Source organism: Chelon labrosus (genome assembly GCF_963514085.1).
Source record: "Chelon labrosus genome assembly, chromosome: 3".
Lineage (NCBI taxonomy): Eukaryota > Metazoa > Chordata > Actinopteri > Mugiliformes > Mugilidae > Chelon > Chelon labrosus.
Genome location: NC_140339.1, coordinates 9720188 through 9747777, shown reverse-complemented (window position 1 = coordinate 9747777; position 27590 = coordinate 9720188). Strand labels below are relative to the sequence as shown.

Below are 27590 nucleotides of genomic sequence, written 5' to 3'. Positions count from 1 at the left end.
GCCTCTGCCACAGACCATTAATGTCAATCACAGCTGTGTTTTTTTTTTCATTGAAGGGAGATTTATTGGTGAGACCTGCCTTGCCGCTCTGAATGTCATCTCTTTGTGAGAGGAGGAGTGTGCAGTTACAAAAAGACGAGCTTTGTTGTGGTAACAACAGCCTTTGTGTGTGAATGTAAAGATGCTGTGATTGAAAACAAGAATAAGAGGCTCTCTGATGTTCCAGGCTTGAAAAACTTGTCTTTCTATTGTGTGGCTGACTGTACACCTGGGAGAGCATTCCCTCCACCTCCGGAGAGACAGCAGGAGGTGGAGGAGGAGGAGGAGGAAGAGGAGGAGCAGTTGCACAGGTACACTGGATATTCTCGCTGGGTTTGAAGAGGGAGGAGGTGAAGGGGAGGAACCTTGAGGACGGCATAGCAACACAAACCTTATAAAGACGGAGGCACACCCTGCAGCCTCAGTTCATCTCTCCTTTCTGGCCAGACGCAGAACCTCGTAGCCATGCTCAGTCTCATCAAACTGCCACGAGTCTTCACCATCAACCAAGTCCCCAAAGTAAGTTCACCTTCGTTGTAGCTTCACAGCACATTTACGCTTTTCCACAGTAAACTGGAATTAAAAAAAAATCATTCTGGGTTATTTCGTAAAACTTTAAGGTCGCACTCATGTCGAGTCTGAAGTTGAGCATCTGTCAGTGTAATTTAAACAAACTTGTGTATCTGTGACTATTTATGATCTTACATGATCACTGTGATATTTTGCAGATGTTTACACATGCAACACGTGTTCCTCTAAAAATTTCCTCTGCACAGAATAGTTGAAAGTTTTGTTCTCTCTCCAGAATGAAACAGAAAACAGATTTCTCAAAGCTGTCAAAGTGACTGAGGGCTTTATTTATTTATTTATTTTTAAGGTTTTCCATGAGGACAGCATCATTTCTGGGTACCGGCACCCCCGGAGCTCAGCCACCGACTGCATCCTCAGCCTCTTCCAGCTGACCAATGAGACGCTCAACATCTGGACACACTTCTTGCCCACATGGTATACCTGACATATGTTACTTTAACTTTGTTAAGCTTCGTAATTGTTTACCACCTGGCACGTGTTCAGTGGTTTGACAACACCGGAAAACACATGGGGGCATTAAGATTTTAACAGCTTTAGAGGTGGGTTGCCAGATCTGTGCGAGTGGAAAATGATCAGTTTAAGGAGTGACTGCAGCATAGTAAAAGACAATCAGCTCATACATCTAGATTTAGGAAATGGTCACAGGAGCGTGCAGAGTGTTTCATAACAACCAGAAGGAGCCAGGAAGCGTTGGCTGACTCATGAAAAAGAATCTCGTACAGCTTGTATAGCTTGTAGTTATCTCGAATTTTCTTACATAATGCCATTGTGTTGTTTGACAGACGGGAAGCGTCTCTAGTAGGAGTGATTTACTTATTGTCACACATTACTTAAAGACATTACTGCACACATCCACATTTACTGGCTGTGTGTTTATGATCATGGAACCAATTTTAAGTTTCAAGCAGTTCTGGGTATTATTATTATTAAATTAGTATTCACAGGACATACATGTGCCAGATGCCCTGACAGGACCTGGAGTCTTCAGTTTGACGTGAGTCAAGTAATACGAGCAGGACTGAATGTACGAAGTTTGTTTTGAAGTCGTCATCCAAGCAACCATGTGGGTTTCACAGACCTCCCGCAGACTCACAGCACCTCCCTTTCAATAGTCGTCTACGTATGACAGACCTGACACTTAATGTCAGGTCAAGTATTCAGATTTTATTATATTTTCTCAACGTTATCCCCCCACACTAAAAATGTACAGTCATTATTTGGCATAAATGGGGATTCAGACTTACGATTAAATGTTAGACAACGAAACAAGTTCAGTTAAGGCTGTATTAGTGGAAAGAGTGAGGTGTCTTATTGCCATGTACTCACCTGCCAGTTCATTAGGAACATTAATAAATAAAAAAATACATTCTAATGTAACAGCCTGCACTAAATCTGAAGGGTATAGTGTTCAGCAAGGTAACTTAGAGACCTGTTGATTCAACTGTTTTCATTTTGAAGGCCGTCTTCTGTCGTACTTTAATTTTATCGTGACATATGTTATTATTTTGACAGCCACGTTTGAGTCTTCTAACAGAAACACTTTTGGGTTTAATTCAATCCAGCTGAACAACACCACGAACTACATCCTCCAAAAACTATCATCCAGTTGAATTCTCTCCTTTGACGCCGTTTCTACACAAAGTGAACATCAGAACAGTAGTTAAGGGGGATTTACTGCAGGACTGTTATATGAGAATGCATTCATTTTGACTCATGTGTTTTGGCGAGCGAGTGCATTTTCAAGCACTTACAGAAAACTGCTGAAAACAAAGCCAAAGCAGAGGCAGCTGGAAGTTTTCTTGCAGATATTTTCACCACTCGGACAAGTGGCTTCTTCGGGAAGAGAGCGTAAGCTCAAGGGAACTCAATAAAAATCTTCTCCACAGACACACATAAAACCTCCTTTTTACTCATTTAAGATGGAAGCTCAGTGTGTATTTCAAATGAATCAGGATCTGCTGGTTCGTGTGTGATCGCTTAATATTCAACACAAGCAGTCAAGGGATCAGTCAGTGTGGTATGTGGGTGACAAAACAACTAAAGCATCCTCCTAAACTTGTGTGACAAACAACCACATGTGACCATGGGGGTAAAATCTCTAAAATCTCTTGTGGCAGCTTTGTAACTTCACATCTTGATGCAGTTATTGTTGTCAGTATCCCTGTGTGTGCGTGAGTGCGTGTTTATTTATCAACGTAACTCAGGGCTTACTACAGAGGTTACTGCTCCCACTCACCACACTTCCTCCCTGCAGAGATGCCAGTTGCTTTGACTGCATGGTCCAGGGAGAAAGAGTGTGTGTGTGTGTGTGTGGGTTTGTTTGCAATATGACGAGGCCACATGGGCGCTTGCGTCAGGGGGATTTGGTGAAGACGTGCAGGCCCAGGCATTAATGAGCAGATCTGTGCGCAAGGCTTTCTTGTGATTTGCGACAATTAGCTCTTAACTGCTCATTGATGAGGAAAAGCACAAATAATGTTGATTTGTTAATGAGGTGCACTGAGGCGTGCAGACACCGACTGCGACGCACCAGACACACCACAGCCTCCTGATAAGCTATTTGTGTAGAGCGGGTAGCTGTTATGTAACTGACACTCGTGTGATTTCATTGAGTGATACTGAACATTATACTTAATTATTAACATGTTCTTTTCCCTGCATTGACAGGCGCTCTGACAGGGATGATACTAAATACACATTTCTGCTTCTTTTTTCTTTTTTTTTTGTAGTTTAGCTCATTAAAAAGCGTCTTTCTGACTCGTTTAATGGTTCAGCGTTTCCTGTCACTTCACAACAAGAAGCTTTTCAAATGATCCACACTTATTTTATTTATTTTTTGCTCTTAGATGGAAAGACGGATTCCAACTCTCATGCCCCATGCGCTAAGTATGGAGCTGATAGGCAGTTAGCTTAGCTTAGCATGTAAGAAGCTGATGGAGAAAGCTGCACTATCCGTCTCTCTCGCCAGGTCAAAAAAAGGACAATACGTGTGAAGCTTAGTCGCCGAGCTGTTGTTTAATCCTTCAGCAAACAAAAAACTTACATAAATGTAAAAATACCATGTTTTTTTGTCTATTTTTTACCTTTCCTCTGCAGGCGCTTTAGTCTGGAGGGAAAAAGCCTGTTTACACTGCAGTAACACCCATATTCGTTGTACGATGTACAAATATCAGACACTGAATATTCAGTGTGTAAATATTCCAGCAGGGCCGACAGTCAAACGGCCGCGGAGCAAAGACTCGATGGTCACTCGCTCATCTGTATAGCAGAAGCCTGTTCATCATGAATGTGCATTTCATAACTTGGCATGCCAGACTATGATGTAACTCAGTGTTGAAATATGTGTTTTACATAAATAGGTTCTATTTTTAATCTCAGTTGGGCGGAGTATACAGGTACTATAAATGATCAGATGGGTGACAGGTATAGGACGTTTCACCTGAACAGCCACAGAGACGACTGTTTAACGCTGGAAATAACTTGAAAATCTGTAGTTGATGTTCTGGTTGTGAATGTTCCCACCATGTTCATACTCTTCTAAACAGTCATTTTGTCTCTATTTAAGTTTTTACCAATAATTTGTCTCAGCTCTGTTTCTTGTGTTGCTCCTGTTAAGTATTAAAGACACTGTCAGTTGTTTGACTGTGGGAATGACAATCAGGCTCTAAAATGTAATTACACGAGTGTGACTAAAGACACTCCTTGTAATTTGATACAGTTGTGTTATCTTTTTAATTCGATGACTCAGTTTTATTCTCTTCCTCGACTTGGCTGAGAATATTATTCCAAGAAACATTAATCCTGCTTCATCCAATCCAAGTCCAGTGTTGTAACCTGTCTCCCTTTGCAGGTATTTCCTATGGAAACTCGTGACGGTGGTGCTGATGCAGACAGCATGGCAGGACTCCTTCACTTGGCCTCTGGTGATCTTCCTGGTCTCCTGCTGCATTTATCCGCTGGCGTCCAGCTGTGCTCACACCTTCAGCACCATGTCGGCGCGAGCACGCCACATCTGCTTCTTTTTTGACTACGGTGCCCTCAGTTTCTACAGCCTGGGTGAGTGCACAACATCGCCAGCTTCAATGTTCAGTCAGTCACTAGAACCACCTCTCCACTCAGTGCCCAGAAATTGTATTGTTCTACTTTATGAGGTGGTGCTTACAGATGAAAGTGTGACAAAATAATGGACACATTTCCTCCGGTAGAACAGTCTTCAAATTAGGTGCAGACTAAATTAATTTGTAAGTGCTAGTGTTTTATTAGATTACATTATTTTGGTTGGGGCTGGAAAATTCCATCTTACATAAAACCTAATATCCCTACAAAGTGTCTGGACACATTTGCCTGAACAAACGTGCTCTCTTCTATCCCCCTGCAGGGTCAGCTATGGTCTATTCAGCTTACGTTTTCCCCGACAAGTGGGTGAACAGCTCCTTCCACCAGCTCTACATCCCCATCGCTGTGTTCAACACTGTCATCTGCACGTTCCTGGCCTGCTACTCCAGGTATGAGGAAATTTATTTCACACAGCTACCTCTAGTACGAGTTCCTATTGCGGAATGTTTATTTTATTTTTCGCTGGAACACATTCTTGTGAAAAGAAGAAGAGCAACATTTTATGCAGGTGCAACATTCAAAACATCAGAATGCCAAACATCAAGCTGAGGCTGGCCAACTAACTTAGCTTGATTTCACTTCCAAGTCAAAAAGTGTGCTTTTTTTTTGCTCCTTAGACTTTTACCACTACGTTTTTTTTTTTTTTGTCTCCAAATCTTCCAAAAAGAGTTGCATAAATATGAGCTGGGTGTGAAAAAAGAATCAATATTGCACAAATTGAATTTCCAGCAAAGTGTCTTTGGATTATGGAGGCAACTGCAACTTGGTAAACAAGTTTAAAACACTTTACCTTGAAGCCTCAGCTCTGGGCGAAAGGTGCTGCCTTTAAATGTGGTTGTGTTTATCCTAATCCAAAAGTCCACATGAATGTCCTCCTCCAGTGGTATTTCTTCATCTCCTAAATTTATCACTTGTTAGCTTGCTAACAGTTGCCTAGCAGCAGTGGCGGTCTCACAACTTACTGCTAATGTTACAACTTTAACGACATGCATTTTGTATTCACAATTTCCATTTGAAGGCAACATTATTTTATCTAGCATTTGTTTTTCTTTTCTTTTTTTTTGGTCGGGAAATGACAAAAATTTGAAAAATGTTTCAATAGATTTAAAATTTACTTTGTGACTTGAATGTAATCATATTACATAAGAGCAAAACTGAGGTTTGATATTAGCATGTTTGCGTCACAGCAAGCAAGATGTAACTCACTCTGTCTTTTGCGTTTTACAAGCGAAATGTTAGCAGGTTGACACTGAGTGGGTTTTGACATACTTGTTATCATGTTAAAATTAGCACATTAGCACATTAGCATCAAGCTTGATGCATATTTAAGCTGAATCTGTCAAATGCAGAGCTTTTTGAAGACGTCTTACTGAGTTATTCAGTTATAGTTTCATTAAATCCGCTACCTTAAGTCAGTCACATTCCAGTTGAACTTTTAATGAGGGAGATTTATTTAGGCACGGTACGTCAGAAAGTGGCTCTGGTCCACGACGACATCATAATGACTGCTCTCAAGTATTCGTCGGCTCTTGAGTTTGAATAAAAGAGCCACATAAATCTTGCCAAGCAGGCTGATCACGGCGGTCGGGATGTGAGGCACAAAGTGGTTTTCATTAAAGTATGAATTATTGCCACTGACATTAGAATTACAAATGAATGACTATCTGGGAATGCAAAGTTTGTCAGACTTTTGTTAATGAGTTGAAACATCAATGATCACATGTACTGGATAATGTTGGCTTGGTATAGCTAATGACTGTTCTTTCGCTCATCTCTCCCCGCTGCTAAGACTTGGCTTACCCTTTCTGCAATATAATCATGACGTCATAAAGAGGTAATGGAAACGCATTTGCTCAAAATCTACACTGTCTCTTCTATCTGCCATGTAACTTTTTTTCTCATGTAAAAACTGCTGCGATGTAATCATTACTCAAACGTAATTCCCTCCTTTAATAACATCCGGTTATGCCTTTGAATGGGATTTCAGTGATACCATTGCGCAACTCACGGTTAATGGGCGTTGTCTGGCTGCGACTACAGGTACCAGCCCTGAACAGTGATTGAGCCGGAGTGTAGTTTCAGCTGGGCAGGTTAGAGGAGTCAACAGAAAAGAGTGGCAAAACGTGTTCTGTGACAACCTGACTCATCAACTTTAGAAAAATCAAGATCTGGGTTTTCTGTCTTGAGTAGATTTTCTGTCATGTCATGTCATTAACACGCTTTTCATAAATGTGGGTACCTGCAGTATATTTACTTTATATTCAAACTCTTTAAAGTGTTTATTTAAAACAGATTTCTTGATTTATCTGTAAATGTCTGGCTACTGTAGTCAATTCATCACTGTATAAACATGAAACTGCACTTACCTGCCAGTTCATTAGGTACATTAATGAAAACGAGTGCATTCTGGTATAACAATCCTGCTCTAAGTCATGTTTTATGAAGGTAATGCTGTTAAGCATTTGTTTAAAATGACTGAGAGAGCTAATGATTCAACTTGTGTTTTCATTTTGGACGCTGTGATTTGTAGTACTATTGAATTGTATTATGACACATATTGTATTATGTCATATTATTTTGACGGCCCCAGTTGTAGTTTAGTCAATGGGCTAAATAACAGAGACACTTTTAAGTTTAATCTATTGTAGTTTAACAGCACCACCCTCCAAAATGATCACACAGTTGTGTTACCACCTTTCTTTTGCTAACAGGGACTTAATGCAGGACTGTTATATTAGAGTTTTCAGGTACACGTACCTAATGTTTTGGCCACTGAGCTCTTCTATTTCTGGAAAGTTCGAGCTGCTCTGGTCAATTCATTATTGCACAAATATGAACGTATATAAACATCATATCATTATCAATTCTTACATAATTATAGCATCATGGCGCTTTGCTACGTTCCACATAGCTACCTCAACAGCTAAAAACTTCCAAAAACCACTACTGCAAATAACACCTCTCATCTTTTATTTCAGATTCCCTGAGCACCAGAGTCCGAAGTTCAGCAAAGTTCTCCGTGTTGTGGCCTTTGCCTACCCCTACCTGTTTGACAACATTCCTCTGTTCTACAGGGTAGGGCTGCTTTAGAGCACACGTCTGTCACTGCATGCAATGTAGAGGATGTAGAGAGGAACGTGTGGACCGAGGCGCTTACATTTTTAGTTGACAGTTTCCTGTCCTGTGTTTGGAGCGTGCCATCCAGTAAAATCCCCTGCATGTCACGAAGTACTAAATCCCTTTCTCCAGGGCATTTTGGCTCAATACTAACACTTCTACGCTCACTAGGCAGTTCATTAGGTACACTAGTGAAAATGAATGCCTTCTAATATAACAGTCCTGCACTAAATCCTAGCTTCATAACTGTTATAATGTTCAGTTTATGTTGAAACTGTGTAAGACAGGCATGGCTAGCCCACTGAATACATGGGGTTGTCAAAATAATAGGAACATGTGTCAGTATAACACAATCCAATTTAATAGTATTACAAACCACAGTCTCCAAAATTAAAACACAGTTGAATCAACAGCTCTCACAGTGACTTTAAACAAATGCTGAATATCATAACCTTCTTTAAGATAACATTTAGAGTGCATTAGTTTTCATTAGTGTACCTAATGTTTTGGCAAGTGAGTGTATATACTTTACTTTTTTAGTACTGTCTGCGATATAATGTGGTTTGAAGTAACAATTTAAGACAAACTCTAAAACTTTAGCAAGTGTTTTGAGCGTAAATTTATTTTGCAGATTGTATCACTTGAAGTTGATTAAATTTGGTATGACATGATAAAATCTACAGTTGCTGCTGTAGACTAGCGGTTACATTGCTGGCATGTTAGCAGCTACTTTCAGACAGAATCATTGTTATCACTGAGCCCTCGAGCAAAACACAACACATAATTTAGCTCTTTGATTGAAAACCAAGACAAACACCCCGTGCCAAAGCCATTTATTTGCAAATGGGGTAAAACATTAAACAGGAGGTAAAATTTCGCCTGTGCTTAATGCTTGAGAGTTGCAAACTAACTTCAAACCACAGTCATAAAACAAATGAATCATTTTATTCGAGGTGGTGGCCTGATTTAGAAAGCAGCGTTTACTGTGTTACGGCATGACGAATTAAAGATTTACAAAGCCACTTACTTGGCTGACACTTATCTGAAAACCTTACTTGGAACTCCTCTGACGGCCATGACCAAGTTACACAGCAGCTCTGGTTTTCCTGTTCTGTGAATAAGGGTGTTTTCGCTGCAGTCTGTTAAATTTGTTCTCTGTGTGTTGTGTTTACAGGTGTTCCTGTGTGTAGGAGAAGGCTGCACAGATAATGATACCAACATCCTCCACTACAACCACATCGCCTTGGCTTTCCTCACAGCCTTTCTGTTTGCCACACATTTACCTGAGCGCCTGGCTCCTGGCAGCTTTGACTACATAGGTGAGAGGTTATTGTTGTCATCACTGGCGTGTTAAGGTCTGCTTTTTTTTCTGCCTCGCGTGTTATCCCCTGAGTCACAAATGACACATTCAAAAACATAAAGGGGTTGTTGTATCAAGCTCTGTGAAGAGAGGTGCACAATTTAATCTGTGGAAGACTTTTTCCATTATTATATATATTATATATTCTGCTTCTGTTTTCAGTTCACTTCAGCATGTTTAGCTTCCTGTAACTTTAATAACACATTTGTCTTGAGTAGATTTTCTGATATAAACTAAATAAATTATTTGTTGATAATGGCAATTATTGGTTTTATGCCAGGTTTAATTAAAGAGAAAAGTAATGTAGCACAGCATGTAGTGGAAGTGCTAAGACCCGAACTTAAACTCCGATTAATACAGGGAACAGCTTTAAAAACCTACAAATAATAGAGACACTATTAACATGCATTTTATGAACTTGCACCCTATGCACAGTAGCGTGAAACAAATACTCTGAATTAAAGCCATTCCTGTATGGTGCAATAGCTGTAAAGATTAATTCTCTAAGTCTGGGAGAGTTGCATTTGGGTCACTTTTAAATGCCAGACTTCAGATCTTAGACCATCACAAATAAATTCTCAACCTTTCATGAAACACTGTATTCCCACTGACACATTAACATGTATTCTGTCAATTGTGTTAAACATTGTGGAGAGAAGCTAAAGCATAACCGCCTCCAGACTTCGACTGAAACCAGTTGTCAGTGTGAATCATTTGCTCAGTGGTTTGAATTTACTTTTTGTCTTCCCACTTTGACAAACATGATTCGACTGCTCCCTCTGCAGGTCACAGCCACCAGCTCTTCCACGTGTGCGGTATCCTCGGCACCCATTTCCAGATGCAGGCCATCGAACAGGACATGATGACACGGCGCTCATGGCTCACTGAAAACTCCATCCCCATCACATTTTCCAACTCACTGGGTCCGGCACTGCTTTGTATTGTGCTGAATTTTTCTGTCATCATCCTCTACAGTCTACCTCTCCTCTGTGCTCCAGTCTGCCAAGAAAAGAAACACGATAGAGGCCCGAAGAAACCCTCAGCCAAACTCTGCCACGGCTGCTGAATCTGTGGCTTCATGAGTCCTGACTGAGGTGCTGAGCAGTCAGTCACAAGACTTACAGACATTTGTAAATAGTGCCTTATGGGTAATACAAAGATATTGTAAAGAACACTCCTGATCTATGATGACATGACGCAATGTTTAAATGAATCATGGTTGCATTTAGCCTTAAGATGACTGCTGTTAGTGTGTGGGTAAGCTGAAAATAAGGACGTGTACTGCAGTGGAAATTTTACAAATCATTTGTTACCACAATAAGTGAATTTAAATGTTTCTGAGGAAACGTTTTCCTGCATAAAGCTACACATGTGGCAGGCTAGCTACATTTTGAGGCATAGCTTTATATGTTTATAAAGATAGATGTTTATAAAGAGTCTAGTTTTTGCTCAGTTCTCTGATTTCACATGATGTATGAAGAGGCTGCAGGAGACAAAAACTGTACAATACAAATTTCAGATTGTTGTGCAGAATTTAGACTGTATATTTTCATATTTATAATTCATGTGCTTTGTACAGTCATTGAGAGGAATGAGTGCTTTGCTTTTGAGTTTGAGCTACCTGAAAAGCAGCGGCTTAATAAATTGAAGGTTCAGTTACTTTAGTTTAGTTAGTGGTAATGTCGATATCTTAAACAGAGCTAACGTTGATTTCCCTTGAATGATTGGTGTTTCTGTCCCATTTAGTACTGTTACATTGATCCTTTAAGTATTTAAGTACAAAGTTATTTATTATGAGTTTGTTTGTTTTTTCAAATAAATTATAAACCAAACTTGACCATGTGCCATTCTGATCGTGTGACCTTAGCTGGTGCTGCATGAGTATGTATGTTTTATAGATTTAAACACTTAAGTCATTAAGTTGTTTCTGTTTTATTACTCCTCATTAAAATTACTTGAAACGCAAATACAGTAGCAGGTATAAAATGCACTGTATAAGAACAAGATGAAACAATAAAATTACCAAGAAATCAAATGATAAAACTGCAAAAAAAATAAATAAAAATCAGAAAATTATTAATAAAACAGGAAGATTAAATTCAATAACATATTAAGATAAATAGTGTAGGTATTTAATACATTTGGAATATGAAGTTTTAATTTTTAACGTGTAATTTGTGTGAGTTGATTAGATTTAAATAATATACAATATAAAATGTTAATTTTAAACCTTATCCAAACGTGTATTCCGACTAAAATTTAAACGTGTGTTCAGCTGATCCAGGACCAGTAGCAGTCAACGCCGTAAACCCGGGACGAGGAGTTGGGGGCGGGACTTCCGCTTCCGGCTCTCAATCTGCGCTCTGATTGGTTAAAAAATCTGACTGTTGGTCCAACGTTTCTCAAGAGGGAATTTTTCAAATCGAGAAGAGGCGCTCCTGCTGCGGACATTAACAACACAAACAATGCATAGACAGGGGTCAGTATTAAATTATTTTACTTTAAGTTCGTTTAACAGTTAATGCGTTACTAAAACGCAGTGCGTTAAATAATTACCCCGGTAACGTACTTTAGATGCGTTTGATCACGTAGCGGCTGTTATCTGAAAAAAAAGTACTCAGGTTAAGGTGGTAGAAAGGTTAGCTACGGAACGTTAGCTTATCACCGCTTAGCCTGGTAGCTAACCAGGCTAACTGTCTGGTCAGCACTGTCGTATTAGCTTAGCATTCACTTTTAGCACTTATTTGTGACATTTATTTATTGAAACCGCAAACAAAGTATACACATTTAATGTGGCAAGTAATATGTTGGACTCAAGATTTTGGTTGATTATTGTTAGCAAGCGACACCTGAGCTAATTTAGCTAGCTAGGAGGCGTAACTGACAAGAGTTTGTTCATCATACTTTACCAAAATTTATATATTAACACCCCATTTCGAGTTATATAAGAGTATAATTTGTTCTTAACTTGTGTAAATTCCCTTTCTCTCTCAACATGATGGTAAACCACAAAGTTACAAAGAAATACCCTTTTTTCCAGACCTCAGAACTTGACCCAAGAAATGTCCAGATACTTTTGGCCATGTAGTGAATGGGTGAATCATGTAGATGTTTGTAATCCAGCCAAAGTATGGTGGATGTTGATTATGGTGGTTTTGTCACTTTCAGCAAAGGGAGGACTCCTCGGAGGCCTGGGCCAAAGAAGGCGTCCAGCATAGAGAAAGATCCCGTAGGAGTAAGTGAACATCATTTAATCATTGTCTTTAGTGAGAGGATAGTTGAATGTTATCCTGTTTACAATGTTTGATTTTTAGGGTGTCTAACAAACTCAATATCTTGATTCTTTAAGTCAGAAGGTGACAGTTTTTGAAGTCTGCAAAAAGATCTACAAATGTTTAGGTTCTTCGTATTTGAGATATTGTATTCAGATGGAACTGATTTGGATGTATTTCTTTAGAGCTGCTGCCATAAGTGAATTACAGGAAAATAACAATGGACATTCGAATATTGAACTTGCATCACAGTGGTTGGATTGTTACACCCACTGTCACAGGGTGATGAAAAACCTAAACACAAAATAACAGAAGCATTTGAGAAGATATGATTTTGTGGGAGATTGTATGTGCTAATTCCATCTGTGTTTTTCAATTGTTAAGCTTGATTCATGCAATGCAGGGATTTCAGTGAAAGTATGTGATATACAGAGAAACTCAAAACACATCTGTCTAGCTGCCGATTGGTGTAATGACAGAATGATGAAACTTGATGATCACTTGACTTTAAGAAAGTGTAACACACACTTTTCACTGTTTTCTGGGAGTTCTGGGACCAAATTATCAATCAGTCAATCAGTTAGTTGATATAAGAAAATTATGTAAAGATTTTTCAATGATGAGAATCAGTGTTGGAAACTACAGTTCACATATCATAGGAGTATCTTAGGACTTATTTAACATGTTTGTTTGTTTTCTGCTGTAGGTATACTGCCGTATTCGCCCACTTGGAGCAGAACATGATGAGTGCTGTATTGAGATGATCAGCAGCTCCACTATTCAGCTGCATCCTCCTGATGGCCTGAAAGCCAACCGCAATGGGGAATACAAGGAGGTAAGTGTGCTGCAGCCCCTCTGCTTGACAAGTTTCCCGAAGATGTATGTTTGATTGCACTGAAGACCTGTTGTGTCGAGAAGCAAATGGACATTGTATCTGACACCACAAATGATTTGGTTGGATATTTTCCTCGTCATTGTATTTCTTTCTCCTTTTTTGGACACAGATATGTTTTAATGCATTAATAATTATTGTACGTTTTGTCCAATAAGATTCACTGGCTGTTCTTTCTTTCTTTGTCCTTAAGATGCAATACTCGTTTAAAAAAGTATTTGGTATTAATACCTCTCAAATGGAGCTGTTTGAGGATGTTGCCAAGCCGCTGGTAGAGGACCTCATTCACTGTAAAAATGGTAAGTAGTAAGTGATGTGTACTATGCAGAATCCTCAGAACAAACTATTTATCCTCTCTAGCTCTTGAAGGATTAGTTGATCGACAGGATATTTGTTGAAAAACTATTTGTAACCCATAATTCAATAAAGTTAATAAAACAAATATTGGCAAATTCCAAAATGGTTTTCATTATTGTGCCTAATATTTTGGCATTTGGGTTTATGTGATTGTGATATCTCTTGTTCACAGGTCTCCTGTTTACATATGGTGTTACTGGAAGTGGTAAGACCTTCACCATGACGGGTTCGCCTGGTGAAGGTGGGCTCCTTCCTCGTTCTCTGGACATGATCTTCAACAGCATCGGCCCCTTTCAGGCCAAGAGATTTGTAAGACTTTCACTGATTATTTTTTTATTATTGTTATTATTATTTTTTTTTTCTTGTTTTTTTGCATTGTTAGTTTGCATGTGTAGTGAGGGGAGAGACACGTATTTGAAATGTTTTAAATCTGCTTCAGGTGTTTAAACCAGATGACAAAAATGGTATGGAGATCCAGAATCAAGTTGATGCTCTCCTGGAGAGACAGAAGCAAGACAATCAGCAGTCAGTGCCTAAAACGCCATCTTCCAGGTAGCTATGATTCACTGTACTTCACTTTTGACTTGGTTTTATATTTATTTGATAGAACTTAACTGAAAGTTTGTGCTGATTAATGTGTTTTTTTGTTTATTTTTTAGGCAAAGGGCTGATCCAGAATTTGCAGATATGATCAGCTCAGATGAAGCATGCAAATCCGAGAGCGTCGATGAAGACTGTTGTTACAGCGTATTCGTGTCATACATCGAGATCTACAACAACTATATCTACGATCTCCTTGAGGATGCGCCATATGACCCAATCAGACCAAAGTAAGGCACAGGATAACAGATCAGTGTGTGCTTTCTGACAGCACACGAAAGGTTGTTTGTTCAAAAGTTATTTTTTTTTATTCAGAAGAATTGAGTCATACAGCTATAAACATCATCCAATAGACGCTACAGATGTTTAGGTAAAAGTTGTGTATTACATGCATCAACACTGGGTTCCATGATTGAGTTGACTGTATTTTGCTCTGTAGTTGTATGTGTAAAATCCTGTTTTTGTTAGGTGGATCGGTGGAGCCACGCCTGTACGGAACAATGAGTTTGTGTATGTGGCAAGAAAAAGTAGAATTATGCAGCACTCAGTCTTAATTTGGCTGTAGCTTATATGTCATGTAGTCGTTTCCATCCAATTAATCCAGATCCCTCCCAAGTGTAGCTTGTACGGTTTGTGTGGTTTTGGTGGCTGTTGTCTTTAAGAGTTGGCTTTTAATTGTTACTGTTGTTGTGTAATGTTCTTGAATGGCTCGAGCTTGTATGTAAACCCCGTCTGCATGTGTCCCTGAATGTGTTTCCTGAGTTGTATTTCATTTTAACATTGACGCTAACATCCACTATTTGTCATTTAGCTTTTGCCGCTTTACGTACTAAAGCAACACATCATTAAGTTACAACACCTGTGTATGTTGATTTTCCGTCTTAACTTCTTCCAGACCACCTCAGTCCAAGATTCTCCGTGAAGATCAGAATCATAACATGTATGTGGCTGGCTGCACAGAAGTTGAGGTTAAATCCACCGAGGAGGCTTTTGAAGTCTTTTGGAAGGGTGAGTGTTAATAGTAACCGTAGTATTTTATTTACACATAAATGTTCATCATGATCATCTTAAATAAATAAACTATAGACCAACTGATGGACACGATTCAGGAGAGGTCAGTTTCATATGACATAGACGCAGAACTTATAGTCTTTGTAATATGTTCAAGTGTAATAATTTGGTCCAGACACAAATGATGTTGGTCAGTCTTCGTTGCTGGAATTTCTTATATATTTGTTTATCGTGTCCATACCTTTAAGTGCAGCAAAAAGTAGGAATAATTGGATTAGGTAATAATTCAGTTGATGTATTAAATTGCCTCTGCTGTGGTTTATGTCATACGATGTATTAATGAGCTACTTTCTCTCCAGGACAAAAGAAAAGGAGGATAGCCAACACTCAGCTCAACCGTGAATCCAGCCGCTCCCACAGCGTGTTCACAGTGAAGCTGGCTCAGGCACCACTTGATGCTGATGGGGACCACATACTACAGGTGAAATGCAGCTCTGAAGTTTTTTGTATGCAGAAATATTGCTGTTAATTTGATGAAAGCCCACCCATCCTTTTGATTAATACTTGAACCTAATCAAGCTGTGACACAAAAGCCACATGTAATGTGTCATGGAGGAGTCCAGCTGATGCTTTGTGATACTGACATGTTGTTGTTGTTGTTGAAATACAGGACAAAAACCAGGTGAATGTGAGCCAGCTGTGTCTGGTTGACCTGGCAGGCAGTGAGCGCACCAGCAGGACCAGAGCAGAGGGAAGCCGTCTGCGTGAAGCTGGTCAGATCATCTTTTTTTTTTTAAAGTTAACCATGGAAATTATTTCAGTGTATGCAGTGGAAACATTTATTCAGGGACCAAACATCTCTTGTCACGTCTCTTTTACAGGTAATATCAACCAGTCCTTGATGACTCTGCGCACTTGCATGGAGGTGTTGCGTGAAAACCAGATGTGTGGAACTAACAGGGTTGGTATTTTATCTCCTGGTCGTCACTGTAACTTTACCTCTGTTCTTGCCATGGGTAATTTTTCAGTTGGTACAGTTTCTCAGACTCATTATTTTCTTCCAGATGGTGCCATACAGGGACTCGAAGGTTACTCATCTTTTTAAAAACTACTTTGACGGAGAAGGAAAAGTCCGCATGGTTGTGTGTGTCAACCCAAAGGCAGATGATTATGAAGAAACTATGGTATGATATTGAATTTGTGTTGCAGAATAACTCAAATGTAAAATCTTGTCACTCATTTCATTCTTTGTGAGTGTAAACTGACTTTTGGTTTGCAATTAAATCCCAAACAACTAAATACACGCTCACCTGTTTTGGTGCACTGATGGGTGCTCTAAGGAAAGCACTGTTTCTCATATATTTCCATTTTCTATGCTGCAGCTCGTGATGCGCTTTGCAGAGATGACTCAGGAGGTGGAAGTGGCACGGCCAGTTGATCGGCCAATCTGTGGCCTTGCTGCAGGGCGACGACATAGACACCAGGCTTTCAGAGACGAGTTTTCCCGTCGCCTGGAAGATGCCGCTGGTCCCAGTAATGCCGGTAAATTTCCCTCAAGTTTGTAGCTTTGTTTAGTTGATGTTTTTCAGGGACAATACACATTAATTATGATCACTGTAAATGTGGAAATTCATGATGTTAGACAAACATTTGGATCACATTTTTATCCCCATCGTAGATGACCCAGTACTGCTGAATCAACTCATGGAAAGCCTTCCAGCCCTGCCTCCCTGTGAGCTGGTGGACCCAGCTGATGATCAGACGCTGCCCCGCCTGATTGAGGTCTTGGAAAGGAGGCATCGTGTCCGTCAGATAATGACAGAACAATTCAATAAAACTGGTACAGGCCATTTATCTACATCCCATATATTAGTATGTTGAATAGAGACCTGTTGTATGTCAGTGCTCAGAGTTTAGAAGCAAATAATTTATTCAGTACATGCATGATGCATTAATTTCCCCGTGAGGTTTTTGAAGCAAAATAAATGGTTGTCTGGTTACATGAATGTGTTTTCTTTTTGCAGCCAGTACACTTAAGACCATGCTTCAGCAGTTTGATAGTCAGCTCAATGCAAAGGAGACCTTCCTCCACGATCAACGAAGCAGACTTGGCGAGAAAGAAAAAGTCATCCTCAACCAGAAGTCAGAGATAGAGCGTCTGGAGAAAAAGTCCAAAACGCTGGAATACAAGGTGCTGTCTCCTGTCTACGTTTTATTTTACGTTTGATTTGCCAACGTTTCCGTCACTCACCACCAATCCTCCGCTTCAGGTCGACATCTTACAAAAGACCACAGACATGTATGAGCAGGACAAACGCTCACTTCAGCAGGAGCTGGAGACTCGGGAGCAAAGGCTGCAAAGAGAGCTGTCAGAGAAGAGACGCATGGAGCAGCGCATGCAGGGCATGGTGACCGACACCAGACTCAAGTGGGAGAAGGAGTGTGTAAGTGGAATCAATGACCGTAGTCCTTCCATTTACTATAGAGATATAGCATATACTCCTTATTATTGAGTTAGTTTACCAAATAATATTACTAGCGTGTGTTTTATTTATTTAAACGCTAATATAAGATTGTTATTTGGTAAAATTCCGGTTACTGTTCATTTAAAAATCAGAAATGTGAGTTTATATATTATTAAACAGCAAAACTGATCATTTAGTTGGTGTTTTCTAATTAGGAGAGACGTGTGAACGCCAAGCAGCTTGAGATGCAGAACAAGCTGTGGGTGAAGGACGAGAAGCTGAAGCAGCTGAAGGCCATAGTGACGGAGAGCAGCAGCGGTGCTGGTTGTCCCATTGAGCGTCCAGAGAAGCCTGAGAGGCCCTCCAGGGACAGAGATCGCAGCGCCGCCCAGAAGAGGTCTGCCTCACCATCGCCAAAACCTGTAAGTCATTTAATCTGATATACTGTCTTTTCCACCCGTGTGTGTACTCCATTAATCTCTCAACTTGAAAATTCTGCATGTTACTAATTATTATGATAATTTTAAATACAAATGTGAAGACTTCTATGCTTACTGGACACATCACCTTCTTTTACACCCTGCTATGTGCTGTGTACTTGTGTTAATGTTTCACAATAACATCCACAATACTTGGCCCCGTTGCCTCACCGCTTTTCAGGACTTGAGCCAAACTCCTCGCCAAAATCAAATTAGGGCAGATCAGGACTCCCCACCCTCCTCTGCCTCCTCTTCAGCCTATTCTTCAGTAGCCTCCTACATCTCTCAGTGGGAGCAGAGGTTGCCTGTAGACTCAAGAAGCCAGACTAGGTACCCTGGGACTCCCCATGACAGGAGCCGGACTCCTGCCTCGTCCCATGGCACCAGCAGCGTGGGTCGCAGGCGAGGCCAGCGCTGGGCCCCAGACACTGAGGCCCCTGCTACGACTGTTGTCTATGGGCTAAACCTTGAGGCAGGCACAAGGGTTAGTGTGTGTGTTAGAACCTAGATGTGCTTAAAAATATATTTAGTTCTTCTCTGCAAGCTTGTAGTTTAAGCCTCGCCTTGGTGTAGGGCTGCACCTGTGTTGTTATTAGTAGATATTAGAACTGCATCTAATTGTAGCGTTACATCAAATAGGCTTGTGTATCTCTCCGGTTTGCCGTGCTTGCAAAACCTCCTGACTTGAATCTTAAAGTCCGCATGAAACAGCTGCTTGAGTCTTGACATATTTACGTGTTTCAGGTTAATTTTGAGCTTGGGAGGCTGCCCCTGTTGAAATCACCTGACAGGCACCACCCATTCAGCGCATGTATGAGCTGCAAGTGGCAAGCTTTGGCCAAATACAGGCAAATACATGACGTATAATACAAGAGATCTAAAAATAGTTAAAAGAGAAGTTGCTCTCATGGGGACTTTAAGGTTTATGAGTAGTGATATGTTAGTTGTTCTGTACGTTGCCTGTTCTTTACGATTGCCTTGCATCCTTGTAGTATATCATCTCTTTTCATTATCACTTATTTAAAATGACAAAACTGATTATTGACATTACAATGAACACACAAATGCACGTCGGTCTGAAGAAATGATGACGCGTAGTAGAAGCAGTGTTGTTTATCGTAAGAGATTACACCCGAAATTTGTATTGTTAATTAATAACGGAGCATTAAAGTATAGGCCAAAAAAAAAAAAAATGGGTCGAGAAAAACTGAAAACATCGCTCGACTCTTAACATGCAGCGTAAAAGTTAGGGTTTGGTTAGTTTGTATACTGAGTGAGATGAGGATTTCTAGTGTACTTGGTTTGAAAAATATGCAGATCTCCCGCTCTCTCTAATTGTGATGTCTTTTTGCATTTGAGACATTTCTCAACGTATTTCACATAATAGATGTTATAAACAACTGCAATTCAGTGGCATGAAGCTGGATTTTCAGTGCTCAAATACAGTGTTTGTTTGTTTTTTTTACCTAAACTGATCTTTAACCCACCAAATTAAAACCAGCTGTTCTACAGAGATACTTTACCTCTTATAAAACTCACACATGTGCGACTGTTTGGACTTCTCATCTAAATCTGGCACTGTGATATGATTTCTAAAGTTTACTAACACGATCACTATGTTAACACCAAGACTGAGTGATAGCAGGAGTTATATGTTGTGGGTTTTGGGGGTATACAGTGCTCTCATCATAAAACTCTTCAAATCCATACTTCAATTTGTAACACAGCGTCCCTTTTGTTAATAGAACTTGTTTGTTTTTGCATGTAGTCTGTACTGCTTTTGTGCCACTTTGCATGCTAATTCTTATTCCTCTTTGCTTTTTAATGCATGTTTTTTGCTACATAATGAAAAGATGTATTACTGGAAGATGAGAAAAACGTTTACTTTTGGATTTGATATGACAGAAGAACATGGGGAAGACTACACCCTAGAATATTTCCTGGAAATGTAAAAACTATTTCAGATGACCAAATGCTCTGCCCATCTGTGTCTTCCAGTGATACATTAGTTTTCACGCCACACTAACACCTTTTAGTGATCAACCTTCACTACTAACCCCGACAAATGTCAAATGGTGTCACATGCGAGTAACTTGCTGGTTTTTCTTTCTCACGCTGGGATCACCAGACGGCTCCTCCAGTTCACCCAATGCACAGGCGCTCACACTCTGCGGGTGGGGAGAAATGGGTAGACCACAAACCGACTTCTAATTTGGACCTAGACACTGTCATGCAGCCAATCATTCCCAATGCAATCAAGGTGTCGACCCCGAACGAGAAAGCTCTGTCTAAATGCCAAATGTATGTGCTTAGACATCAAGAGCTTGCCTCAGATGGGGAGATCGAGACCAAACTGATCAAGGTAAAATCAAGTAATTACTTAATTAGAAATGTCTGATTTATGTCTTGCATGGGTTTGACTTAATTACTTTACTTCGATTTTGCACTGGGTTTCTGTTATAGATGAACACTTCTGCCTTATTTTGCTGTTGATCGATATGTGACATGTCTTCTTCTTGTTCTCGCCGTCATTTGTATGATGCGTCTTTTTAAACTTCCTCAGGGCAATGTTTTTAAGACCAGAGGCGGAGGACAAGCTGTGCAGTTTACTGACATTGAGATACTGAAACAAGAGTGCCCAACAGCACCAAGGTATTTGCCCAACCTCCACAGATAAAATATGTTTACTTTTGCTTGACGAGCCCAAAGTGGTTCTGCCGACTGTGAAGTGTTGAATCTGCTGGAAGTGTAACAAAGGAAGGGTTTCCCCAACTTTGTCATTATTTCGGTTTCTATCTTATCATAAATGGGTATAAACATATATTCACCTGACAATCTGTATCTGAGGAAAAGGAAATGATTATTTCGGGAGACTGGAAGAGTGAAAATATTTGTTTGTTGTAGGTTCACTTTGAACTTTTGTTTAGTTCAGTTTTTTTTTCTCCATGCACTGGGTCTCTAAGCTGACCGGTCCATAAGAGAGATCTGAAACCGCTGAAATTGGCTGAAAAGCTAGTGACGGGTTTAACTAGTGCCAACAGTGTTTGATTGGTGTGTTACGGCCCTTAAGCCATGTACCAAGGATTATTTAGATATTTATAAATGTTATTGATGGAGAAAGGACCGAATTAAGACAATATTTGTTCACTTGATTTAATTTATTTGAATGCCTAGAGCAATTTGATAGTCGGAACTTCATCTAGCCCCCGGTTTGTATGTGATAAGTTTCAATTACATCTATTAACCAGTTTATAAAGTGAATTTCAAGATGGGTGAATCCTTGTTTTATATAGAGAACCTAAAACAGTTATTTTCTTGTTTCAGTCGTAAGAGGCGATCAGGGTCTGCAGAGGGATCTGCCCAAATAGAGGACATTGAAAACAGGGTAAGATCTTATGGTGATGCTTTGTGGCTGTTTTAATTCTGTGATCAACTTTTAATTGTTTCAATCAATAATAACCCAAGTTTCTTTCTCTTTTCCTCCCCTTAGGCTCCAGTGGCAAACACAAGTTCCGGCCATGGGTATCAAAAGTAAGCCACAAAAACGACCTGTGTAAATCTGTGTGTTTGCATTATACGATTAGCTCTATTAATGATGTGGACTTGTTTCCTTTCTTTCCAGACGTAGAAAGCCTTGAGTCGCTGAACATGTGAAGGAACTTTAAATGTTGGCTGACTGAACAGAAGAGTGAAAGGAGACTATGCATCTTTTTGAGACTATTTTTCTATTCCACCTGCTCTTTTCTTCTGCTTATTAGGGTGCAGTTATAATTGAAGTATAGCCCAACAGTGTAAGCGATTTCACTAGCAGTTTGCTGAATTAGTGTGCGCTTTCTTTTTTTGAATGCTGGAACTATTTCTTAAAGACATGGACATACTAAATAGTCACATAAATATGACTTTTCCATAATATATGTTTTATTACCTGTCGTGTACCTCTGTCCAAAGATTAGAATATTTTTTCTTTATTTTATTGCTTTTTTTTTTTTTGTCCCCCAAGGGTTATTCATTTATTAGAAGCATAAACAAAAAAACAGATTTAGAATTACGATGTGTAGAAGTGCAACTGTAAATATTGGCCTTGTTATGTTGCTGGAATCGTTCTCTGACCACCTGTAAATAAGTGTCATGAAGCTTTTTACGTCAGTTTATTGAAACAACACCTTAAACGTGTAGAACACTATTCTTTTGGATGGCATTAAATTTATTCGAACACCAAGTCTCGTCTTTATTTACTCATCCGTGAAGAGAAAGGTGCTAAGTCTGGACTGGTGTGAGGATTTTTTAATGGGCATGGGGAGATAAAGCGTGTTTAGTTTTTCCGGTCTACTGTAGAAACATGGCTCATTCTGAGCTGATGAAAACAATTATAGTTAAACGTGATCATACGTAAAGGAAAATTAAATCGGGAATACTCTTATTAAATTTCTATTCTCCTAAATTCTGCACACTCGTCCTTTTGCGACCTTTAACGTAGCCTAAGGGTGTGGGTTTCTTTTACCCAGCTGTGTGGACTTGTTTTAGTTTAAAAGCTTCTTCACACACTTGATGCTGTTTTATCTTATTTTGAAAAAAAATGTATACAAAGAGGAATCCCAGTACTGAGGGTAATGGATCACCTGGAGATTCATTCATTTGATAAACTTCAGTAGTAACTTGATTTCCTGTCGTGTAGAAAGACTAAGCTCCACAAGCTAGAGATCTAACACGTCTATGATATGTCAAAGTCCCAGCCTGGGACAAGTGGACTCTTCATGCCTGTTAGTGCAACACTTCTGGTTTGTCAGCAAGCTGAGAAATTTCAGTCCAACCTCTGCAACCAGGTTTACACAAGCGAGTCTGTCCCTCACCGCTGCTAAAATCCCGTGTGCGGACTCCGTGCTTGCGTTTTGGTTGTGTTACATTCCGCCAGCGTTTCTTAACTGCTCTGAGGAAACATGCCAGTGTGCTCTGGCTGACAGACTGTTGCAGAATCTGGGAGCTGTGTGTCGTCTCCGATCCTTTAGAAAGCGCTAAATCTGAACATCTTTATAGATCAGAGCTGCTTGATCCTTTCATCCTGTTCATAGTGATGGTATTTCTGGTTTATTAATGTGGTTTTTGTGTCACAAAAGTGTAGCTGTATGTTTCTAATCTGTGGTCTTGGCCCCACCAATTGGCCTGTTGCCTATTCTTATCAATTCCTACCTTTAATGATGGACATAAATCTCCAAGATACCTTTGATGTTCATTGCCGCTGTTTTATGCTCCTGCGTCTGCTGCTCTCTTCTTTTCCTCTCCGTCTTTGTCTTTTGTGCACTGAGACAATTTGGACTGTTGTTGACGCTGCACATTAACAGGTGTGCAATCAACAAGCAGTGATTTCCACTCTAGAGGACACATCCTGTAGTTTGCAGTTGGAACAGCAGATGGCGCTAAATGTCTTTAAAAGCATACTGATTGTTTCTAATTGGAGCTCAATGAGGAATATGTGTTTTAAAAAAAAAAGTGATCATGACCCTATAATCTGCTTTCCTGTCTACGAGTTAATTTCCTGAATGTAGTTCAGCGACTACGGCTGCCATCTTTTTATGTTGGTTCAGCGCTGCCTGCTCAATCACCTCCGCTGACATTACACCGACAGCTTGTGTCACTTCACTGTGAATGCCTGGACGAGCAGGATGATGAGGTCACTGACTCGTTGCACTGCCTCTCTGCCCGGGCGATGAGCTGTCTTTAATGTCTCCCTCTGAATGAAACTGCCACATTTTCACTTCGAGGCAAATGAAGCTGAAAAGTGTGTGTGGTAATGGGCAATGTGCACTTGGCAAATTGACTGCGGTGGGCAATTTGGTTACTGGAACTGAACTGTTTGATTATTATTTTTTTTTGCACTCTATCTGAGGCCTGAAATTTCAGATTTTTAAAAAGCTGGAGTGTTATTCCTGAGAAGACTTTGTTGTTGCTTTTTCTTGTATGCATCTGATATGCTCCTTTATCTACTCAAAGGTCTGCTTTTTACAAGGTGTTCCTACGATATGTTAGGTTACATGCCACTTGATCTGGTTAGGTCGACAAATACGCTCAGAATCAGCTTTAAAGTATTAAGCTGCTTTGTTAATCACTAAAAAAATTAAGATTCCCTGCTATAAAACATCCAGTAGTTTCTTTCTGATGTCAAAAAAAAGAATAGTCCTGACTGAAACTCCTTCAGCTCAACCTTTTTGTATTTGTTCCAATTTAATTCACTGTCCAGAAGGATCAGATATTTGTTCACACTGGACAGTCTGTGGACCCTTCATAATCCGAAGAGCGCACTCCTCCCTCCTTCTAGCATCCAAAATGAACTCTTTCCAATTTTTTCCAATTTTTTAAAATTTGCATTGCACCAACCTACTGTATGTACAGGTTGACCATTGTCTAACTAAATCTGTCTTGCCTGAAAACATTTGGATTTGACAAGACACCTGAAAGCAAGTTGGACAACTTGGACAAGAAATAATCTCAAGTGACAGTTTAAGATGAGATGAGATGGGATGAGAAGAGATGTGCCCTAATCGATAACTTGAAGGATAACTTCAGGGAGACACAGCAGCAGCATTAGAATAAGAAAACGGTTTGAAATAGACAGCAGTCAGACTGTAATGATCAAAATGATTTAGGTACCTGATGTATTCATGCTGATCTATATGTTCACGTGCAATGATCTTTGTTATTTGTATGCAATAAATATGAACATATACAGTATCTATGGTAAATTATGCAATAATATAATAATATACAGGTTGTTTTGTTTCGATGAGGCTGATGACAGTAAGCGGCGGCTGTTGAAGTCACAGTTAGTTGAGGCCAGAGGTACTCCAGTGTGATGTGGCATCTGGGGAGACTGAATGGCAGGAACAAGCCTCCTAAATGTTATTTGAAGCTCGTGGCTGAATGTCAGCCTCCGCTCAGTTATTCCTGATGGCTTTCAGCTTCTCTCTTTCATCCTCTTCTCTGTCACTGCTTCCCCTCTGTCCGGTTCCATTCCCACCGCTGAGCTAGCTATCTTAACCAGTTCATTAGCGCTACAGGTCCCAATCACACCGTCCCAGTACGCACCAGTGAAGGTAAAACATCTGTATCAGCCTAGTGCACACATAGAGCAGCCTGTTCTGTTATTTCCTGTAGAGGGAAACACCGGAACAGTTCAGTTTAGTTTCTCCCGATCATAGTGTCCACTGTAGTCTGTAAGTGGTACATAAGTTGTGCATTTCTAAGTTAAAGCAGAAGTCTGAGGTGTAGATTTCAAATAAATAAAAATAGAATAAAAAATGTGCTTGTACTGTTTTCTGGGGTGTACCAGTTGCTTCTTGTTGAGTCCAATAAACAGTCTCTGTTAATTATTAACTAGTAGATGTGTTGGAATTTCAGTTTTAAAGCACCATTGCTGTTTCTAGCTGGATGTAGATGCTGTAAAGCATTAAAAGTATTGTATCATTTACTTCCTCTTCTCTGTCACTGCTTCGACTCTGTCCGGTTCCATACCAATCTCTGGATTAGCTATCTTAACCAGTTTGTCAGCGCTACTGGTCCCAGTGACACCGTCCAAGTACACAACAGTGAAGAAGATGGCACGGCCACTACAGACTGGTACAACATCTGTATCAGACTAGTGCACACATAGAGCAGCCTGCTCTGTTCTTTCCTGTAGAGGGAAAAAACAGAACAGTCCAGTCTGCGGTTTAGTTTCTCCCGATGCTGGGTCCCACACTGTAGTCTGTAAGTGGTACATAAGTGGTGCATTTCTGAGTTAAAGCAGAAGTCTGAGGTGCAGATTGCAAAAAATAAAAATAAAAAATGTGCTTGTACTGTCCAATAAACAGTCTCAGTAAATTATTAACCAATAGATGTGTTGGAATTTCAATTTTAAAGCACCATTGCTGTCTCGAGGTGGATGTAGATGCTGTATAGCATTAAAAGTATTGTATCATTTACTTCCACTCCATTTCTGTGTGTCTTAAAAGTCTGTTATCTCTCCACTCAGGTGACCCAGAGCAATGTTTTCTTTATGTCATTTCAACCGGCCTAAGGTTGGAAACGAATGTGTTTTTTTACTTTACTGGAAATGTTCGGTGATGACTAAGAGATGAAGAACAATCAAATGCAGGACTGAGCACAGCTGGTCAGTACAGACCATCCTAGAAGTCTACCCTGACCTGACATTTAAATCATAACCAGAGTCAGGGTTCTCTTTAAAAGAAGAATGAGGATGGTCTCATAAGAAGCAGAATTCATCACATTTTGCAAATTTCTCATTTAAACATATCCCACAAGAACCAAAAGGCAGAGGTTTCTGGTCTCCCATTCAGTAATACATTTCCAAAGGCCCATTGTGGTATAACTGAAAATTCGTCCTTCAGCTCTTTTATATTTATCTTGTTTGATCATTGCTTTCAGATCCTTTTGAGAAACTTACTGGACAAACATGTTTAAGCATGACAGACTACAATTTCGAGTGGCTTTCAGTGTGTAGACAAAAGTAGATAAACAAGAAATAATGGAGGAGTGGACTCATTTTCTGTCCTTTTTGAAGACATTATTTTTGACTCCATACTAAGATATTGACATAACTTAAGTAATAATGTTACTAAACTTTAAACACACATTAAAAACTAAAAATCAAATGTTATATGTCTCTAGTTGACATTGTTTTAGTACTGCACACTGAGACTAGTAAAGCTATAGACAAGTGCACCGATCAGCCACAACATTAAAACCACTGGCAGGAGAAGTAACATTGACCGTCTTGTGACAATTTAATGTTCTGCTGGGAATCTTTTGGACCTGGCTTTTGTGTGGATCTTACTTAGACATGTACCACCCACCTAGACCAGACCAGGCACCCCCAGCCCATAGCAATGACACACACACAAATTCACTAGATCCCAAACTGTTCAAGTATCTGTGGGATGATCCACAGAGGCCCCTTGCCTCAACCCACTAACAACATTCTGTTGTCAGACACCACAGGACACCCTCAGAAGGCCCATGTCCATTCTCCGATGAGTCAGAACTGTTTTGGAGGCACAAGGGAGACCTACACAATATTAGGAAAGTGGCCATGATGTTATGCCTGATCAGTGTATGTTGTGAATAGACCTTTTAATCTGTAATATGTTTATGTAGCTCTTGAAATATCACTTTGACATGTGCAGTAAAGCTATTTCGTCTCACCAAAAATAGCCATTAGCTGGTCCTTTCAGTCCGCGGTGATTTCTTTTGCCTGCAGGATGTCCATCCTGTCTTGTGGCCCAGCCAATCAGAAGACAA

At 39.9% G+C, this 27590-nt stretch overlaps 2 protein-coding genes across 8 annotated transcripts; both read left to right on the top strand.

Annotated features, from left to right (window-relative positions):
- The first annotated feature begins 486 nt into the window (after positions 1 to 486).
- Positions 487 to 11203, top strand: LOC311485622 (membrane progestin receptor gamma-B-like). 2 transcript variants are annotated; one of them, XM_084541162.1, is made up of 8 exons: positions 490 to 558; positions 917 to 1044; positions 4481 to 4686; positions 5009 to 5135; positions 6536 to 6580; positions 7725 to 7821; positions 9038 to 9182; positions 10009 to 11203. In XM_084541162.1, exons 1-8 carry the CDS (start codon positions 505 to 507, stop codon positions 10287 to 10289), a joined length of 1083 nt encoding a protein of 360 aa, XP_084397288.1. In that variant the 5' UTR covers positions 490 to 504; the 3' UTR covers positions 10290 to 11203. The 2 variants fall into 2 exon arrangements, with proteins under 2 accessions (XP_084397287.1, XP_084397288.1); XM_084541161.1 differs by lacking the exon at positions 6536 to 6580 and having other exon boundaries at positions 487 to 558; positions 10009 to 11201.
- A 443-nt stretch (positions 11204 to 11646) lies between these two features.
- Positions 11647 to 22518, top strand: LOC311485501 (kinesin-like protein KIF23). 6 transcript variants are annotated; one of them, XM_084540959.1, is made up of 23 exons: positions 11647 to 11702; positions 12392 to 12458; positions 13202 to 13330; positions 13581 to 13686; positions 13917 to 14053; positions 14184 to 14296; positions 14404 to 14574; positions 15240 to 15352; positions 15715 to 15836; positions 16026 to 16128; positions 16237 to 16316; positions 16420 to 16539; positions 16738 to 16897; positions 17034 to 17195; positions 17380 to 17546; positions 17626 to 17799; positions 18036 to 18242; positions 18481 to 18783; positions 20428 to 20661; positions 20863 to 20951; positions 21624 to 21684; positions 21790 to 21830; positions 21922 to 22518. In XM_084540959.1, exons 1-23 carry the CDS (start codon positions 11689 to 11691, stop codon positions 21935 to 21937), a joined length of 2889 nt encoding a protein of 962 aa, XP_084397085.1. In that variant the 5' UTR covers positions 11647 to 11688; the 3' UTR covers positions 21938 to 22518. The 6 variants fall into 6 exon arrangements, 5 of the variants coding, with proteins under 5 accessions (XP_084397085.1, XP_084397084.1, XP_084397087.1 ...); XM_084540958.1 differs by lacking the exon at positions 11647 to 11702 and having other exon boundaries at positions 12155 to 12458; XR_014698965.1 differs by lacking the exons at positions 11647 to 11702; positions 21790 to 21830; positions 21922 to 22518 and having other exon boundaries at positions 12154 to 12458; positions 20428 to 20559; positions 20621 to 20661; positions 21624 to 21668.
- The last annotated feature ends 5072 nt before the right edge of the window (positions 22519 to 27590 follow it).

Bases quoted from the DNA above. Each gene is read 5' to 3' on its own strand.
- LOC311485622 (XM_084541162.1), top strand. From the start codon at position 505: ATGCTCAGTCTCATCAAACTGCCACGAGTCTTCACCATCAACCAAGTC. The intron at 4,687-5,008 runs GTGAGTGCACAA...ATCCCCCTGCAG, and splicing joins CCTCAGTTTCTACAGCCTGG to GGTCAGCTATGGTCTATTCA. The intron at 6,581-7,724 runs GTAATGGAAACG...CTTTTATTTCAG, and splicing joins AATCATGACGTCATAAAGAG to ATTCCCTGAGCACCAGAGTC.
- LOC311485501 (XM_084540958.1), top strand. From the start codon at position 12,354: ATGGTGGATGTTGATTATGGTGGTTTTGTCACTTTCAGCAAAGGGAGG. The intron at 17,547-17,625 runs GTGCTGTCTCCT...CCTCCGCTTCAG, and splicing joins CCAAAACGCTGGAATACAAG to GTCGACATCTTACAAAAGAC. The intron at 18,243-18,480 runs GTAAGTCATTTA...ACCGCTTTTCAG, and splicing joins CCTCACCATCGCCAAAACCT to GACTTGAGCCAAACTCCTCG.